An 18306-nucleotide genomic window follows, 5' to 3' on the forward strand; every position below is an offset into this window, starting at 1 on the left:
CTTCAAAAACACTTACACAGATCACATGCGATTTGAATTGTGTAACAACTCCTTTGAATGGTGGGATTTTGAAAAGGGAAAAAAAAAATTGTGCTATCTGCACAGATGAATTAAGCAAAGATAATGCACATATTTTTATCTCATCATTTCTCACTCTATAAATGTGCTATAACTGTTTATATGGTTGTTAATTATTGGGGTGGAGGGTGTGTCCCCTTCTATTTAGAAGTAGCAATTTTAATCTAGAAACACAAACATATACACATAAATACTTTATGATCGTAAAATACAAATTGTTAGAAGTAGTAATTTTAGGTTAATTGGGAAAATACAAATTGTTAGAAGTAGTAATTTTAGGTTACGGGACGGTTCAAGGGACACCCAAAAAAACACCTCAAATTTCAATCTCATAGTTCTCGATCAAATTTTTATGATCCGAACCGTCCAATATGTGCAGAATGTGATTTTAAGGGTGCCCATGAGAAATTAGCAAAAAAAATGTCCAGGAAAGACTTGATTTGAGCAGTTTTTATTTAAACCGTTTAATAAAAAACTGTTCGGAACTGTTCGGATCAAGCCCTTCCCGGTTAATTTTTTTTCCGATTTCTTGAGGGTACCCTTAAAATCACGTTCTGATCATATTAAGCAGCTTGGATCATAAAAATTTGATTGGAAACTATGAGGTGTTTTTTTAAGTGTCCCCGGAACCGCCTTGTTTAAGTTAATTGGGAAAATGCAAATTGTTAGAATGTTAGAAGTAGTAATAATTGGGAAAATATGGGGGTTGCATTTAGAATTTGGAAAACACTGCTCTCTACGGCGACGAAGGGAGGGGAAATGGCCGGGGGAGCATCACCGTCATGCATCTTCTGTCAAATCGCCCGCTCTTCCACCTCCACCATTCTTCTCCACTCCGTTCGTTTCTCTCTCTCTCTCTCTCTGAATCTGAATCTGAAAGTTCGTGTAAAGCTAAACTTTATCTGATACAAGAGCAGATCGTGCAGGATGAGAAGGTTGTTGCTTTCCCAGACAAAATGCCTTCGGCATTTAGGTATCAATCAACACCTTTTTTCTTTTCCAGTGCTTTAACTAGCCAGTAATGTTCTGCGTTCAACATTCTCTTTTTTCTCTTTTCATTGGATTTCATATTTGGATTTTAGGAACTTAGGTGTTACAAATGATTACTTCCCATGACAAAATAGTGTTACGACTGAATGCATTATTTGTATTTGACTGGTTTTGTTGCATGAAATTGGAAATACTTCGGCTCACTTTGGATTCAAAATTCGGCTTTGCCAATTTGAATGTTGGACAAGATGGGTCAGGATTGAATGAGGAAGGTTTTCATGGTGGGGTGATGATAGGATTTGAGAGGAAATGGTTTGTCTGCAATCCAGGTTTGGACTGCAGAGGTGCAGTCCAAGTGATCGCAACCATCGGTTAGCATTTTCAATGGTTCATATTTGTTTTGATATTCTGACCGGTAAGAATAAAGTTTTACCTGTAAGAATATTCAACAGAACTTCACAATTAATTGTCAATATGAAGGTCGAGATTGGACTGTGCACGCTAACTGCAGAGAAGCCGGATCCGATTTGAAATTGGGAAGAATATATATGTATAACTCGATTTAACCATTTAATGATCATATTAAGATTTCAAACCCAAATCTCACCAGCCTTTAATCTAAGATAGCTTCTTTGATTGGACGCCGACCTGGGATTCGTCTTTGAGATCATTCAATTTGGTAAAGAGAGACTCCCTAACAGGCATCGCATGTGTAAGAAGAAAGAGCTGTCAATTCATCATATTTTTCTACTGCAATGGTTCCACAGAGATGGAGCATGCTGCTGGTTATTTTTGCCATGTATAGGGTGATGCCAGCAACAGCTCCAGCTCTTGCCTCGATGGTAGCAGGGGGTGTCAAGATAGGAAGGTGAATTTGGCATGGATAGTGTTTCCCACTGTCTCCCATGAGGTATATCAAGATTCAAGAGAACGAAATCTTAGGATATTGGAAGATGTGTAGGCTCCTATTCGCAAGCTTATGTTTTCCGTACACTGTTCTTTACATATTGGGTGAAAGAGGAATACAGATCTTATTTTGGCTTAATATGTCATAATTTTTGAACCATATGTGTCTTTTTAGTCGAGTAAAAGTGAATTGTCCTTCATTGTTACGGCCTACGAGGTACCCCCTGTGACTCCGTAAGTCAACCAATTTTATTTCTCTTTTGCAACTTTTCAACTGGAATATTCGTTTCTGTCAGAGGACATAATATACCTTTTTGTGCGATTTTGGCTCCTGTCTGATAAATTTGCTCTCACTGCTGTCGTTGTGCTACTATGAATCCATCCCATGAATTGGTATCTAGATAGGCATTATTTGGTAATTCCTACGGAACACATTCCAACGGTCAAAGACCTCCAGAGGAGAACTGAAGACTTCTCATTGGGTAAACAAATTATAATTAGTTGGTGCTGTCATTTTACTTTGCTTTTTTATGTTTCTTACTATGGATGACATTTGTTTTTTGTCCAGTGAGTCACATGTTAAATGTGGGGCAAACTCTATTGCAGAGAGATGCACCTCAGTCGCAGTACAGGTATTGTTTCTTTACGTTGAGCATTGTCACCCCCCCTTTTTTCCCTCCTGAATGTCAGCTTTTCTGTGTACCAAATTGGGTGACTTTGTGACGATTGTGATTCCTTAAACTACTCTCTTTTTTAATCGGCGAAAGTCAGTAGTATTAGAATAGGATTAGCACCTTGGAAGAGGAGTTGAACTCCTGACCTCCTTTCTCCTGGTACCGAAGTGCACTTATGATTCTGTTGGGCCAAAAGCCTCTTGGAGATTCCTTGAACTACTTAAGGAACAAGATCTGGAATGGTGTTTCAAATCCAAGGATACTACAGTTTTAGTTTCTGCTCTTGACACTAGCTGTTTGTTTTGGAATACTTACTCTGTGGATAGTGTTACTGTTAGGAAAACTCAAGTACCTAGAACGCACACACCTCAAGCAAACACAGAGCGACAATCTTTTACACAGGCAGCGGGTTTCACTATAACAGAGGAGATTACAAATCACTCACCAAAAACACCAAGTGTATACCCAAACCCTCTAAATTGCTTCTCTTTGTGGTGATTTTTCCCTTAATCAGAACACCTCTATATATAGGGCCAAAATGGGAGCTTTGTCATCAATTGGTGGTTGGAGGTTAGGCGCTATGGGTTGAGACCTATCAACGGAAGCTGATAGAGGTTGGGAGCTTGGAGCCTCCCATTTATCAGAGCCACAAAGTCAACAGTTATTTGGTTGTATAAATGGGTTCATTCGCTCTCACAGAACATAACGAGATGTAGTGGACCCTTTAAGAACCCAAGTAGTACAAATACGGGCACGGGATGCGACACAATACTTAGACATGTCATTTTCTTTCAAAACAAGAATTCAGACACGTTGGAGACACATTGAATAGGTTAAGAAATAATTCAGTAAACTGCATTCTGACCTTGTATTTCTTCCTAGCTTGTCCCTAACACGTCCGACTGAAACAAATGCAGTAAAATAATTGGTCACATATTTTGGCGTCTCCAACCCTTGCCGGGAGCGTGTCCTCATGTGTTCCTGTCCGACACAGACAAGCGAGTCAGATTGACATGCATGTGCTTCTTACTATATAACTAATTGTTGTTGAATCACATAGCACATATAATTAATTTCAAACTTGCTTTTGTCCTCCTTCCTATGCCTGATGCCTGGGTTCTGGTCCTGCCAGTGCACGCTACAGCTTCCCCTTGCCCTCATATTGCGTCTAAATTTGGAAATTAAAGGAACAATCATCGACATCTAAATTAGGATTTACAATTATCATGTTATCTGATTCTTTCTTCGTATATGTTTTGGTACGAAAGAGTTTTATGCAATATTCTCCTGCCCTTGTTCTAGATTTGGCTTTCATCAACCTCCTTTGAACAGTGTTGACCATCTCCACCTCCATTGTTTGGCACTTCCATTTATACCAAGGTCAGCAATTAGTTTTGTGATAGGTGTCATATACCTGAATTTTCTTGTTTGGATCATATGTTCTCCATGCGGGGAAATTCCGCAGAAGTCTTTAATTCTTAAGTTTTTAAACAGATGGAAGCATGTAAAGTACATGTCATTGGGACCCCTGGGTGGATTTATTGAAGCTGAGAAGTTGTTGGAGAGGATAAAGCCAGTATCGTCTATTCCTTCGGAAGTATGAAATTAGTCAATAATCTTCTGCGTATTAGACTTCACTCGACCTCATTTCTCAATTTTATGCGATGTTGTAATCAATCAGTTGATATATGCAAAGCATTTGTAATCTGGGTTTTCCAGACAATGGTAGCAAATATTGTGATGCGCGCTTGCTCATCTTAACACATTAATCTTGTGGAATTCCCTTTTCAGCCGAATGCATGATATCAAGATGCTTTGCGTTATCTGCACTCCTTGTTTACACTCCCACTTAAGATAACAACAATGTTCCACAAAATGTTGTTGCGGGCATCTGATATGTTCTCTTTAGGGAAGAAACTGATATTATGATCTTGTTCAACAACCGGTCCTGTTTTGCCCTGCTAGCTGCTTTTTCAAAAACTGAATATATTGACCTGTAACCCTTTTGCCTAGTCAGAATTCTCCGGTGTCTGTTCTGTTCTCCCCCCTCAACCGGGATTATATGAAGGGGATGTTCATTTTTTTCTAGTTTGGACCATCCTACTAACTCGTTTGGCTCCCCCCACCTTCTCCTCAGGTCCCTCTGACGTAGGGGACGCCACAGTGGCTTATTCTTGGGGAATGCCATTCTTGACCTGACAAAGGCTCGGCTTGTTTGCAGTCCTATTACTGATTGACTGATGAGGGTCATAGACTATGCGCAAAATAATGCTTCCAATTATGCAACGGATGAGATGGCAATTTTAAACAAAAATTTTTAGTGACCTGCCATGTAGTTTTTGACAAATACGCATACCTTCAGATGTTTTTGAAATGACTCTGACCTCCAACTTTACTGGAATTGCTGAAACATGCTGATGGCATTCCTCTGTAGTTTTTAAATGCCAAAAATGCCCTTAACATTTGCATGCTTACAACTGAACAACTGCCTTCTTTCTTCGTTTCCATATTTCCACCGTCAAAATCAGAACAAATCTCTCTTAATCTCTTTATTATACTTTGATTTTGTGTTACAGTGGAAGTATGAAATATACTTTGATTGGCATACATGTAGGCAAAGGTGCGAGACAACTACAAGGATCCTAACTACAAGTACTCATGACTTATTAGGCCTTGTTTTCATTCTAAATAAAAATAATACTCCAGCAAAAATTCGCGATTGTTTATTTTGCGTCAAACTTAAATGGATTATTGGCGTGTCTCAACGAGAGAAATCAAAAAAAAAAAAAAAACTATGACATTCATCCTTCATTTTTCTAAAAAATCTAAGAAAAAATTCAGAAAAACCTTTTTTTTTTCTTTTCTCAAACTTTCCTCCCCCATTATTTTCCTCATGTTCCAAACAGGGCGTTAGCAATTTCTATTGTTATTGGTAGCTGGGACTGGGTGGAGAGAGAGAGAGAGAGAGATGAATGGAATTGTCTGCGCTGTGAACATCTCCCAGGTGCTCCCATCGCCTTTCGCCGACCCTTTCTCAACTCGCGGCGACAAGAAGTTCACGACCAAGTCGACGAATCCCTTCACTCCATCATCATCGTCGCCGTCCTCGAAACTCAAACGACGTCGCAGTCCAACACCAAGCCTAAACAACCAGCAGGCGACAAACAGCTCTATTACCAGTACCAATGAAATCAGGGTGTGCGTGAACAGGACCTGCCGGCGGCAAGGCTCCATGGAAACCCTAAAAACCCTCTCCGGCATCGCGCCTCCTCACGTCTCCGTCAACTCCTGTGGTTGCTTGGGCCGCTGCGGCGCCGGCCCCAACCTTGTGGTTCTGCCTCAGTCCACGTTCTTCGCTCACTGCGGGACCCCCGCCCGAGCGGCCCATGTCATGCTCGATTCGTGCGGTGGCGACTACGACGATTGGACTAATAGTTTGGCAGCACTTGCTTTGAGGAATAGGGCCGAGGACTTGTTGGCTAATGGTAGTAACAGTGAAGCTGAGGTCTTGCTCTCTCAGGTACATCAGCCAACTTCTCTCTCCGAATGGGTCGATTATTGGGTACTCCCGGAGTAAAATGTGGCATTGTGTCATGTGTTACTCTCCGCAAATAAGAGATTGATGCCACACGATGTGGGTCACTCCTCGTCACCCAACCACTCAACAGAAGGGAATGATAATGTCCCTGCCACATAATTTGTGGCTGTGTAAGTGGTCGGGACTACCACCTAATTAACGCCACGTGGTATTGCAGGAACCCTAAATAATTACTCGTCATGTTATGTTTTTTGTGGGTTGTGTTGAATATACCAAAGATAATTTCCTCGTGGCTTTTGAATCCAGTTTTCCGACAGATTTCTAGATCATGTCAGCATGAGTTGATTGTGCATATTAGCTGAAAGCATTACTAGTTGGCTTGTTGCAGACTGTTCAGATTTCTCTAGTGCAAGTAATATGTGCACAGAGAATTGTCAAACGTGCTATACTATATTATAAGGGCACTGTATTCTAAAGATTGGTCTAGTCCACCTCTAGGCACGCCCCTCCTCCGTCCGACTAGTGCCTAGCAACTTTTGAAACATTGAAAAGGGCATTGTTTTTGTTAAGGAAATATAGTTCCACATTGCTTGGGGGTGGAATGAGTGACCACTTAATATTATGGTGGGATCTCTCCACTCATTGCCAATTGGTTTTGAGATGGATATATAATTTTCACATGGTATCAAAGCGGAGCCCATTCCACCCCACATTTTAAAAAAAGTTCACCATCCACACCCCACCCCGCTATGATAGCCCAACAAAAAGGCTGCACGATGATAGGCCCAAAAATAGGCTACACGTGACAGACCTCAAAACGCGGCTGCATGCAAGGGGGATGTTAAGGAAATATAGTCCCACATTGCTTGGGAGTGGAATAAGTGATCACTTAATATAATGTTGGGATCTCCACTCATTGCCAATTCGTTTTGAGATGAATATAAAGTTCTCACAATTTTCAGTAGCATCTCTCTCTCTCTCATGGTGTGGGGAGGGGAGGGGGATGTTATCTGATGTTACACGAAATTTCTTTGGTTTGATTAATTAATTATTGTTACTAAATCAGGATGTAAATAACTGGTATTTGTCTTAGTAATAGTGAGTCTCAATTAAGTTTGATTTGGGGCTCAAGTCATGTTCTTATTGTGTCATTGATTCCACATGAATGGAGGAGTTGTGTAAGGCCGCTAACAATTCCCATTTTCTTATTGGTGTAGGCAATAAATCTTAAACCATTTGGTGGTATCCACGTTCTCTATAAGGCCAGGTTTGTTGGAGTTACTCTTGTATCCTATCATCCATTTTGTACTGGAAGGGACTATATCTTGTCACTTATGGAAAGCTACAACTACTTGCGTTTGTAACGGATCACATAACATGCAGTTTTCTGACTGCACCATGCCTGTCAGCATGGTTGTGTGATGTATGCATATTCTCGTTTGTGGTTATTTGTTCTTTTCTTTGCTTATTTTATAGTTCGTATCTTTCTTTGATTTGTAATTGATGACTAAGGAAAAACTAATTGCTTATATGGACAACACAAGCCGCGATGAGCATGTCTCCACAAATGCAAGCATGTTGCCACCTCGTTCTTACCACCTCATTCTACCAAGCCTTAGATTTCTTTTCATGCCTCCTCGTGCTTTCCTCTTCGCACCGATGCTTGTCACGTCCAGCTAGCCACCTTGTGCTTTCTTGACACCTCATGATTCTCAACTCGTGGTTCATTGACATGTGTCATGTCTCTGACACAAGTTGTAGCTAGTAAGACTCCAAATGTCTTGCAAGTAGTACTTAGTCACATTATCCTCAAGTAGGAACCCTAATCCCGCCCTCAATTCTTGCTCTACGCTCGGGTTCTCAAGCCTCGCTCTCGCTAATTTTAGTTCTTGAGGATGTTTTCGAAGATGCTTTCACGCTTGCGCTTCGGCTCCCGGTCAAGAACATGCTTGAGTAAATGATCTTCTTTAAGGATCTAAAGTCTTTTTCAAGTCTAAAAGCATATCTGGGATTGTGTAATTAAGAAGCCATAAAGATTGTACGAAAAACATAGTGCGACCCTAATGAACGACCCTATAATGCCACCATAAAACAGCTCCTCATGGTATGACCTTATGGAGCCGCTGAGTGGTGCGACCTTATGGCTCCACCCCATGGAGTGACCCCATGGTGCTTGGTTATGATTATTTCCCCTGCACAACAACATTGCACAGGTTATTTATCGTTTTTGCATGAATCGTGAATCGAATCGCGAATCGTATCGTGAATCGGACGATTTTGACAACCATGGACACGAGTAATATTGTCCAATACAATATGCCCAATGTAGTATATGTTAAAAGAGGGATGCCCATGTAGAGTTGGGTGAGTAATGCGACCTTGGCATGCAATATAGACTGTGTGACCTTAGTACATAACGTAAAGCAATATAACCTTGAAGGTAGTGTCAATAATGCAGCGATGAATCTAAGCTAACCGATTTAGCATTGTTACAATTCAAATTTCAGAGTTAGTATGGGGAACCCCTTAAGGAGGCTTCGACCCAAAGACGAACCTTTGAGCTCAAACCTCCATTCAACAATCCTCCTTTGGGCCCAACCAACTATGGCTCTGCTCCATTCCCAAGTTTGGCGACGATTTCAGGAACGGGTTGCCCTTCAGTAGAAGTGGAACCTTTGATGTCTAGCAACTAAGTGGCATCTCTTGATGTTGAGGGAGCTCGATCCTCAAGGGCTCCTTACCCAAGGAGCTGGGATCGTGGCTGAAGGCAGAATCCTAAAGTCCCCCAAGGGGTGGTTCCTTAGCCCATGAATGATTCCTTGTACCCACACAAGTGTAATGTTATTTTTCTAAACTTTTGCTATAGGTGAATAAAGATTTATATATAATCGGTGGTGAATCGTACGATTCATGATACGATTCGTGATTCAATTCATGATTCACATAAAAACGATACGAATCTATAGGTGAATGAAGGTTTATCACAACTATTGCGTTCGATTAATATGAAACCACATTTGCAATTAGATGGTAATTATACAAGTAACTGTGAATACTGTTGAGGATAATATCTATATGGATGTGTTGTCTCACAAACCGATCTTTTCAATTCGTGTATCCTCTAAATCATAGACCGGGAAAGGGCTCAGAGTCTCAAACCAACCCACATATGTTGCCATACAAGCTAGTTTAGATTCGTACCAATCAGGCTACAAACTTTTACTTTGTTAAGGCTAAGCTTTCATTTTTGTAATGAATTGTTAACACCCATATGCATATATCCATTTTACTATAGTTTTTATTTTCAAATTATGTATGAGTGTCTTTCCTATTAGGCATGTGATTATTAATTTATAATAGAAAACAAACTTTAATATAGATTTAAGGTTAAATTTTTCTTGTTACAATGTATCTTTATTATGTAGGTGCGTAGATATATTTTTCAATGTATTTTCAAAATTTGGGCCGAATCGTTATGATTCACGATTCGAAAAATGGTCAATTCGATTCTCGATTCGATTCACGAATTAACAACCTTGCTCGTGTCACGTTGGTCATCATTAATTTCAATTGTTTATATCATGTGGGGTCTTTTTGTCCCGTACATAATAGTTCCAGAGCTCAATGGAAAAATAGGATTCATGTAGCCGACCCCAATTGATTGGGACACAAGGCTCGGTTTGGTTAGGAACCCATTGTAATCATCTGAAGCCCAAGTTAGAGGCTTGAAATGGGGGTCAATACTACTTGTATGTGTTAAGATGACCCATACTATTTAATCTCAGAGGCCAATAAGACAATTAGACAATCCAGAATGAAATCTATACACTCCAAGTCAAAGGCTTGAAAGATGGTCCAAAAACTTGAATACTTGCTACTGTCACCCTCTATTGCGATTTCGTTAGGAATGCCTTTTGCTCTTCCCCTCAAGTTACTGACTCCCTTATGAGCCTACTTTGGTAAAGTTGTTCACAATCTTGTGGTGCTATTGATGAAGGCCTTTTGTACTAGTCTTTTGAGGTGACCTGATATAACGGATGATCATCTCAATTTTGAAAGTCTGTCGCTTAGTGGAGTTATATAAAATTGTTCTTAGACTAAGTCCATCGTAGAACATCATGAGTTACATTCTATCTTGTGGCCGTAGCTTCTATCTTGAGTTCGTAATGTACTACTACAAGAGAATATACAGCTGGATCATTGTATTCATTGTTTGTTTGTAAACAGCCTAGTCATACTACTGGAAAGTATCAATATGGGACACGAATCGCCGCATCACCTATTGACAAGTCCATGTTTCACTGCAATATCCATATCTTTTTTTTTTTTTGATAAGTAAAAGAATATATTACCAACAAGGCATTAAGGGAATGCCGCCCATATACACTGCAATATCCATATCAGCAGTGCCAACAGTGTTAGTGCACTTTCGCAGACCCCACCCACAATAATCATGAAGGAGTTAAAGCTTGGGATCCATGGTGATCTCGACATTTTATGAACTTGAAGTTGTAGATGATATTAGGTTTGGTAATCCTGGTTTCAGATTAGGTAACTTTTACTTTTTGGAATTTCACACAAGTGGCCCTTTATATGGCCCGTTTAATATTCAGAGAACAAAGCTTACATTATAGCATAATGGTGGCTTGGGCGTACTAAGCTGTATTGTATTCAGGTCTTCTGCGAGATTGGTGATGGGCAATTTGGCTGAGGCTCTTGAAGATGCTAAAGAAGCTTTAACTATTGCTCCTAAATATCCTGAGGTGAGCTGGAATGTTATTGTTGACTTCACAGGGCATTAAATTGTCAATGCCTAACAACTAGCGATCTTGAATGGAAGATGTGTTGTTCAGCTAATTCTGCATGATCTTGAAGTGCAAACTATGACTTCTATGTAGTGGAACTTGAGCTTCATTTATTTTCATCAGTTACTTTCCCCATCTCTTGATTCATGGCCAATAAAAAAAAATAGTACCCAAGTAGTACTGTAGTAGTATCAGGTGACACAATTTTTTAAAGTTTTACTTTGTTCTCCTTCCTCCTCCAAACCAGCTGAATAAGATAAGAGGAAATGGAAGCTTCCATCATTGTCCAGGGTTAGCTTGCATTAGAATTCGTGGCCATGCTGAATAGGATGGACCGATGGCTGCATTAGAGCATCTCCAATCAATATCTATTCCTCCAAAATAGAGACCATTGGCACTCCAATCAATCACTGTAATGGATCTCTACTTTAGAGAATCATCTCTATGAAATCCCAATTTTATCCTTATTATCTTTTGATGTTAGTTTTTAATAATACCAACCATATCCTTTGTACACTTTGATTATTTTCTAAAAAATAGGTATAATTTTCACATTACTTGCCCCTATTGTGTAAAATTGATACCATTTGAAAGATATCGATCATATCTTCACATTGGGTCTAATATTGACTATATTTGAATATTGTCACAAAATAGTGATATAATAGTTACTAAATTTTTTTCACCTATTTAATTTTTGGTGAAAGTTATTTGATGCTACGTGTTAATTTGGAGAAACTGGGAGGGAGTAGTATGTATAATTATGGAGGGAAATTTTATAGAATAGAAATTTTTGATTGGAGTGGGAATGGATAGTGAAAGTCTCTGTGTGCATTTTTTTTTATTAAATAAAGATGAAAACAGAGATTTGGGTCTCTATTTTGGTGGCTTGCATTGGAGATGCTCTTAAGTGAAGTTGACCGCACTCTATTCCTGAGATTTTCTCTGCTGGTAGTGTTATGAATTACGAACTTCTTTCAGACACTTGTTTATGACCGTTGAAGGGACTATTGATCTAGTTAGGTTACCACGCTTTGTATTTCTTACACCAAACTTCGATGCAGATTAATGACGCAAGAATAGCTGCACTCTATAATTGCCACGTTGAGGTGTCATGTTATTGGACCGTATGTGTTTTCTTTGGTTAGTCTTCAAAGTCTCACTTATCACAGGGCTTGATTTTGTAGTTTAAAGTGTTGCTCCTAAAAAATTGAGATGCCTGGCAGCTTATAAATACTCTACCTTGTTCTCTTTATCCAATACATTTGACTGGGTGTTTTAGATGGTCGTGTGTAGCGAAAAAAGATGTTTTTTCTCCACCGTGGCAGGAGTGAAGCCCTCCGTCTCTTTTTTTTTCATAAAGCAGCAAAGGCGCTATTCTTTCAATAGTACTCAGTATCATAATTTATGTCCACAACCTTTGTAAATGATATTGTATGGCTTTAGTAGTGTGATGAGCGATTTTATTGAGGCATACGATAGGAATTTTTAACTTTCAAAAAGAATTTATTGGCGAACATTTAAGAGGAACTACTTCTGGAAGAGCCTCAAAAAACACCAGCGTTTTAAAGGGGTTAGCAGGGACTTCTATACCCTATTTGATTATGTGGAAGTCTGATTTACTAGAAAAGTAATTTAACCCTTACGGTTAACATTCCCTAGATGTTGTTTAACAGTATTTGCCATATATAACCTTGTGTCGCACCAGTAAGAGAGCACAAGAAAGCAAACCTTACCTCATTATAGTAGTAAGTTCAAATGAATTAAACCATTGCTGTAAGTTAGGAAAAGGTAGCACAATGTTTCGTTCAGACTTTTCTACTTGAATTCATTGTTAATGAACCCTACAATGAGATTTTGATTGGATTAGTTTAGCATCGAACCTAGGTCATAAGGACTATTGATTGACAGCCACAATATCTTGGTGATATTAGAAGAGGTGACATCAGTGGGATTGTGATTTTGCAGCTGCTTTTGAGTCGTTGTAATAGCATCCATCAGTATATTTTCCCCAGAGGTGAGGATTTACTGACTCATACATTTATTGTACCGGTACAGGCCTTTCAAATCCGTTTTTGATCAAATTAGGATTGCCAGATTAGTCTATGTTTACCTGGAATGGGGATTGTTTTGGTACGAGGAACATGAACAGTAACAGGACAATCATACGCCACATGTGTAAATTGTGGTACTATAGGGTTACACTACAAGAGATTGCAAAACTAGAATGTACTTCCTTCAAACGAAACTTACAGAAGAAACAAAATAATTATTTCAAGATTATTCATTTAAAAACAAATTTCTAGGAGCAGAATGACCTATTTTAAACATTTTTACTCGCCAAATCTCGAGTCTCGACTATGTCTAGATGTTTGTTTGTGACATTTGATTTCTTGAAAAACCTTTTGGATTGCTTTGGATCTAAATTAACCAGTTTGGAACCAAGGTGTGCAATGTTTTGGAAGTGCTTTCCAAAACATAATTCTCCAGAGAATTGGCATTCCCGGGTAAACACGGTGTCTATCTGCCTATGTTTTCTATTCAGGAACCATTTATTTTTGAAGAAAATATTTGGTAGTTAAAGAGATTTATAGGCATATTTGCAAGGTCATAGCAATAATTGTGCTATAAATAGTCATGTATGTATTTGAATACCGATGTGGTGTAGCCTTCTTAACAAACCTCAGGTCAGGACCAAGAATATAGGCTCCACCAAGTGGTACGAATGGCAATGGTACAGTCATGGTTTCGTTGATTATGTGCATACTATGCTGTGGATAACTAGAAAGTTTGACTCTCTGTCTAATATAGGAGTATTTATCTGGTTCAGAATGTACGATAAAATATGCCAACTTTTTTTTTAACAGGTCCGTGTCAAAAAGCAATGGTCTGAAGCACTTCTCTTAACAAACTGTTCATGGGAAGTTCTTGACTACGCCTAGTCATATGTCGTCCCAGTACCATTGAGGAGATGTTTACCATGCTGTTTTACAGGCTTACATCTGCCAAGGTGATGCTTTGATGGCTATGGAGCAATTTGATGCAGCTGAGAGGTCCTATGCTATGGCTTTAGAGTTAGATCCTTCCATTCGTCGTTCCAAATCATTCAAGGTATCATTACTTTCTGATGTCCTTTTGTGAATTGTGATTGCAGATGCTTTATGTTCTGTCAACTTTAACAGTGCACTGCTCCCCCTCTTGGACCTTAGACACGAAGCAGGCATGAGACAATTGACCTACTGCATCTGTCACATACGATGATACTTAAGGCTGTTATCGATGGCATAAATAGGGGAATGCTGTACTTAGATTATTGGTCAGATGCTTTATTTTCTGTTCAAATCTAAAAGAAGAATTAAGTGTTTCCCTTAAGGTTAAAATTTAAAAAGGAATTTATGGAGTATGTTTACAGTTAGAGTTATGCAAATTAATTCAAAGTTCAAAGCATACCAAACTAATTGAATAATCACTGCCTCATCAATTCTTGTCTCAAAGTATAAGCATTGATATGCTTTCCATCTAATGCCTTTTCAAAAGTCATTGTTGGTTAGAAGTATGATACATATCAATAAAAAAAAATCAACGATATCATGACATGTTCATTTGGATTTTATTTGAAACTATTTATAAAGACTAAACATCTGAAATTTAGGTTGATGCCACTAGGCGCTGTCAGGGCTCTTCTCATGGAAAGTCAGGCAACACTATACAGTGTAGATGTTTATACATGTCTATAGAGAGAGAGAGCATATTAATGTAGGGAAAGATGAGAGAAAGATGGAACAAGAGAAAGGGTCTATTTATTTGTGAATGTTGGAGTGGCAAAGTCACTGAATTGGTGAGTCACCATACCGTAAAAGGAACCATATGATGAACTTTATCCATGTGAGTATGAACAGGCATTTTAATACACCAAGCAAGTTTACAATTGTGATGCTATCTAGAATACTAAGGTATAGCAACTGTGACAAAGCATAAAACAGAAGTCATTAACTAGTCGAGTTACGTGTTGACACGGTGCCAAATGAAGCAAAGGCTGATAATTGCCAAAGTGTTTTTCCCGTCAGCTTGGTCGCACGTGAGGAGGCATGTGGTTTAGAATAATTTGAACTCTCCCTGGCAGCTTATGCTTTGAGAGGGTGTAACATTAATATTATAGCCACATGGGAACTAAATCAGCAGCAATCTTACTTCAAGATTTTATTTTAAGACTAAGATTTGGCTGAAAATTTGATTAGAGGAACTTGGAATTTTTTTCTACGATCTTACGAATACATGTTATTGTCTTTTTCTTTTTTAACAAAAAACTTGAAACAGCAGCCGGGAGAACAACTTCTGACAATTACAATTTTCAGGCTCGGATGGCAAAGCTTCAAGAGAAACTCATTGCAGCAAGTTTGCCTTAGTTCTGCTGTCTGGCTGAAGATTGGTGCATATAGATAGTATAGTTATACTGGACATGAGAAGCAGGCTGCTTCTACTGTTGAAGGTTTGGGCTCTCTCTTTTCAACCATATGAAGTTATTGCAACTTATTATGTGTCTACGGATTTGCATTCCCAACTAATAGGAAGACATAAAAAAGGAAATAAGGAAAACAAGAAAGAACAGGCTTTCTATGGATAAACAGAATAAAAAGAAATTAAACAGACACACACACAGAGACGCACGAGTAATCATGCAGTCGTAAGTACACCCCTTTACACTGTTGAAACCACGGAGAAAGCCCTTATATCCAAGTGATGTCGACCATTATATTACATCCCGCTTGCGAATCTAAAGCTTGAAAATCTGACAAGTTAATCCTGAAGTAGCAGTGACAGTTTGGGTTTCTCAATGTGAAACAATAAGGATGATGTCATCAACGCTTAGTTCACCAGAAGCATTTGAGCTATTTGTGTGTAGGAATGTGACTTTTACCAGAAATCACCCTAGCGAATTATGAATTGGAGTGCACGTTCTGAGATGTTATACACCTTAGTTCCAAAACGGCAAATTAAGCATTCTGAAGGGATCCTAGGTTTTGCCTATGTATTGCATGGACATTTCATGTGAAAACCATAGTAGGGGCCAGGGGGTGCTTTGGAAAGACAAAATGTAAAAGGAAATCATACATCAATTTCCCATATTTCAATACCATCTCACTCAAAGGGAAAAACTAATTACGGAAATTGGATAATGTTGGATATATGCATGTGCCACTTGAGGATATATTGTTTTGACACATTTTTACTTTCTTATTTGTTTTTTTTGGGCAGTTGGTTGAGTAGGTGAATAGAGTCCGTCCATTGGACATTAGAGTTCCCGACTATGTATGTGGCTCCTCTCACACCAAGCATATTAATGGATGCAGTCAGGACAAAGTATCTAACTCTATATCAACCTATATCGCAGGTGATGCTTGATTGAGCTACCACAACCGGTCATGGTCATAGTATCGTGGACCAGAATCTTGTTTAGTTAAACTTAGCAGCCAAATATGTTATCCGCGTCCATTTATGGAGAACATTTCATGCTTTGTGCCGTCATGGTTTTGAGGGTTCTTCAGCAAATTCAGGCTCCATTGACTGAGCCATGGTATGGGTAGTAGTTCTTAGTATGTGGCTGTAGATCTCTACTCATTTTACTGGTTAAATAGGTCATAATCTGTGTTGATGTTGTTAGACATTGTCTAATAATGCTAGTTGGCCCAATGGTTATTGGTGTAATACCATCTTTATTTCAATTTGGCCAAATGTAACACTTGCATATATCGTGACCTGAACTTGCAATTTAATTTTGATGTTGGTTAGTTTCCGGCTTTGTTGTTTTTTTTTGTGTGTGTGTGTGTGTGACAAATAAGATCATCCCAGTTATATTAATATGAAGATAAAGTACAACTAAAACAACCAAACAAAATATAACAGAAACAACAAAACAAAACAAGAAAAGCCATTCAACGCCAATGTTGGACCCAATACTCCACTCATGGAGGTGGATGGATGGAGGATCATCACGCTCGCTCTCTCTCTCTCTCTCATTTTGGAATTTCATGGAGATATCTTACAAGACCGTTTGTGGCCAAAGATGGAAGATGAGAGAGAAATCAATTGAGTAAAGGGTGGAGATACCGATCGTGGCAGTTGGCAATGACTTTGGTCTCATAATTCATTCGTTTTTCCACATTCTCCATAATTCATCTGATTTTCCACATTCTCACTTTCTACTTTCAAATTCTTCCTCATTTTCTCAGTATAGTGCAAAGCAAACCCATAATTATGTCCCTTAAAAAGAAACTCGAAACCTTCTCAAACAGGAGAGAGAGAGGAGAACGAAGGTGACATCTACAGCACAACCCATTTTTATTGCTTTATCTCTGTTCTCTCATTCTGTGATTGGTCAGTCATATTTTACGACGAAGCTATCCTGCCAGCATGTGATCTGACAGGCCTCAATAGACATAATATGTATTTCCTTCCACCAAGCTGCAAGCATCTCTTCACGGCCTATCGCAAACTCTTTCGTGCATCAAAAACTTATCAAGTCATTGCCCATTTGGGTCCACTTTTGGTGCAGACTTGGAACCAACTATTCAAATCCTCCTCCCGATGATCAGAGTAAGGGAGGTAACAGCCAAACTGGTCATACTAGCAAGCCGCCGTCACGTTCAAAGGACGAAGAATGAGCATTTGATGATTTAGGCATCAAAGAGCGTAAGAGAAAAAGCCTATCTAGCCACTTTCTTGTCATGCTTGCTATATATCCATATTTATCCTACCTAAAGGAGAGGTGAACCAAATCCGTCCTACCGTTTTCAAGGTTGCGAGCATGATGGCACGCGGAGTTAAATTTTCCTTGGCGGTGCCTCTTCTTGCAAGCATATACCGCGGCTTGTAGCAGATTTCATCTTATCCTACTCCAAGTCAATGCAGCACAATCCTTCTCAAGCACTGTGTTTATGACTTGGCAACTATTTCAACACCTTACCTGTTGACAATTGGCATCAATTCTCCACATGGGCTGCTGAGAGGTGCAGCCTTTGTTGAACCACATGGGCTGCTGAGAGGTGCAGCCTTTGTTGAAAATGGCATGACAGCCATTCTTTGAATGGCCTATAAATGGAGACCCTTTGGCTCAAAGTTTTGTATCAGAAATCAGAGAGAAGAGAGTGATACACGAGTAGATTGTGAGGCAATACTGTGTGAGTCTGAGTGATTGTTGTAATCCTCCTCCAGTAAATATAGTGAATCCGCTGCCCCTCCGTGGATGTACCCGATTATTGGGGAACCACGTAAATCCTTGTGTTTCTCTGTGTTGTGTGTTTGTGTTTGCTTGGTT

The 18306-nt window shown here is 39.2% G+C and overlaps 2 protein-coding genes across 5 annotated transcripts; both read left to right on the forward strand.

The window, feature by feature from the left end:
• The first annotated feature begins 752 nt into the window (after nucleotides 1–752).
• Nucleotides 753–4477, forward strand: LOC131310645 (bifunctional adenosine 5'-phosphosulfate phosphorylase/adenylylsulfatase HINT4). The gene is made up of 6 exons (XM_058337790.1): nucleotides 753–915; nucleotides 1005–1051; nucleotides 2380–2456; nucleotides 2543–2606; nucleotides 3951–4028; nucleotides 4143–4477. The coding sequence occupies exons 1-6, from the start codon at nucleotides 778–780 to the stop codon at nucleotides 4249–4251; spliced, it is 513 nt and encodes a 170-aa protein (XP_058193773.1). The 5' UTR covers nucleotides 753–777; the 3' UTR covers nucleotides 4252–4477.
• Nucleotides 4478–5541: 1064 nt separating this feature from the next.
• Nucleotides 5542–16780, forward strand: LOC131310644 (uncharacterized). 4 transcript variants are annotated; one of them, XM_058337788.1, is made up of 8 exons: nucleotides 5542–6168; nucleotides 7404–7453; nucleotides 10862–10949; nucleotides 13859–13878; nucleotides 13986–14102; nucleotides 15347–15480; nucleotides 16248–16301; nucleotides 16384–16780. In XM_058337788.1, exons 1-5 carry the CDS (start codon nucleotides 5617–5619, stop codon nucleotides 14011–14013), a joined length of 738 nt encoding a protein of 245 aa, XP_058193771.1. In that variant the 5' UTR covers nucleotides 5542–5616; the 3' UTR covers nucleotides 14014–14102; nucleotides 15347–15480; nucleotides 16248–16301; nucleotides 16384–16780. The 4 variants fall into 4 exon arrangements, with proteins under 4 accessions (XP_058193771.1, XP_058193768.1, XP_058193770.1 ...); XM_058337785.1 differs by lacking the exon at nucleotides 13859–13878 and having other exon boundaries at nucleotides 5543–6168; XM_058337787.1 differs by lacking the exon at nucleotides 13859–13878 and having other exon boundaries at nucleotides 5543–6168; nucleotides 16248–16780.
• Nucleotides 16781–18306: the final 1526 nt, after the last annotated feature.

Source organism: Rhododendron vialii, chromosome 12a, assembly GCF_030253575.1.
Source record: "Rhododendron vialii isolate Sample 1 chromosome 12a, ASM3025357v1".
In the NCBI taxonomy this organism is placed as follows: domain Eukaryota; kingdom Viridiplantae; phylum Streptophyta; class Magnoliopsida; order Ericales; family Ericaceae; genus Rhododendron; species Rhododendron vialii.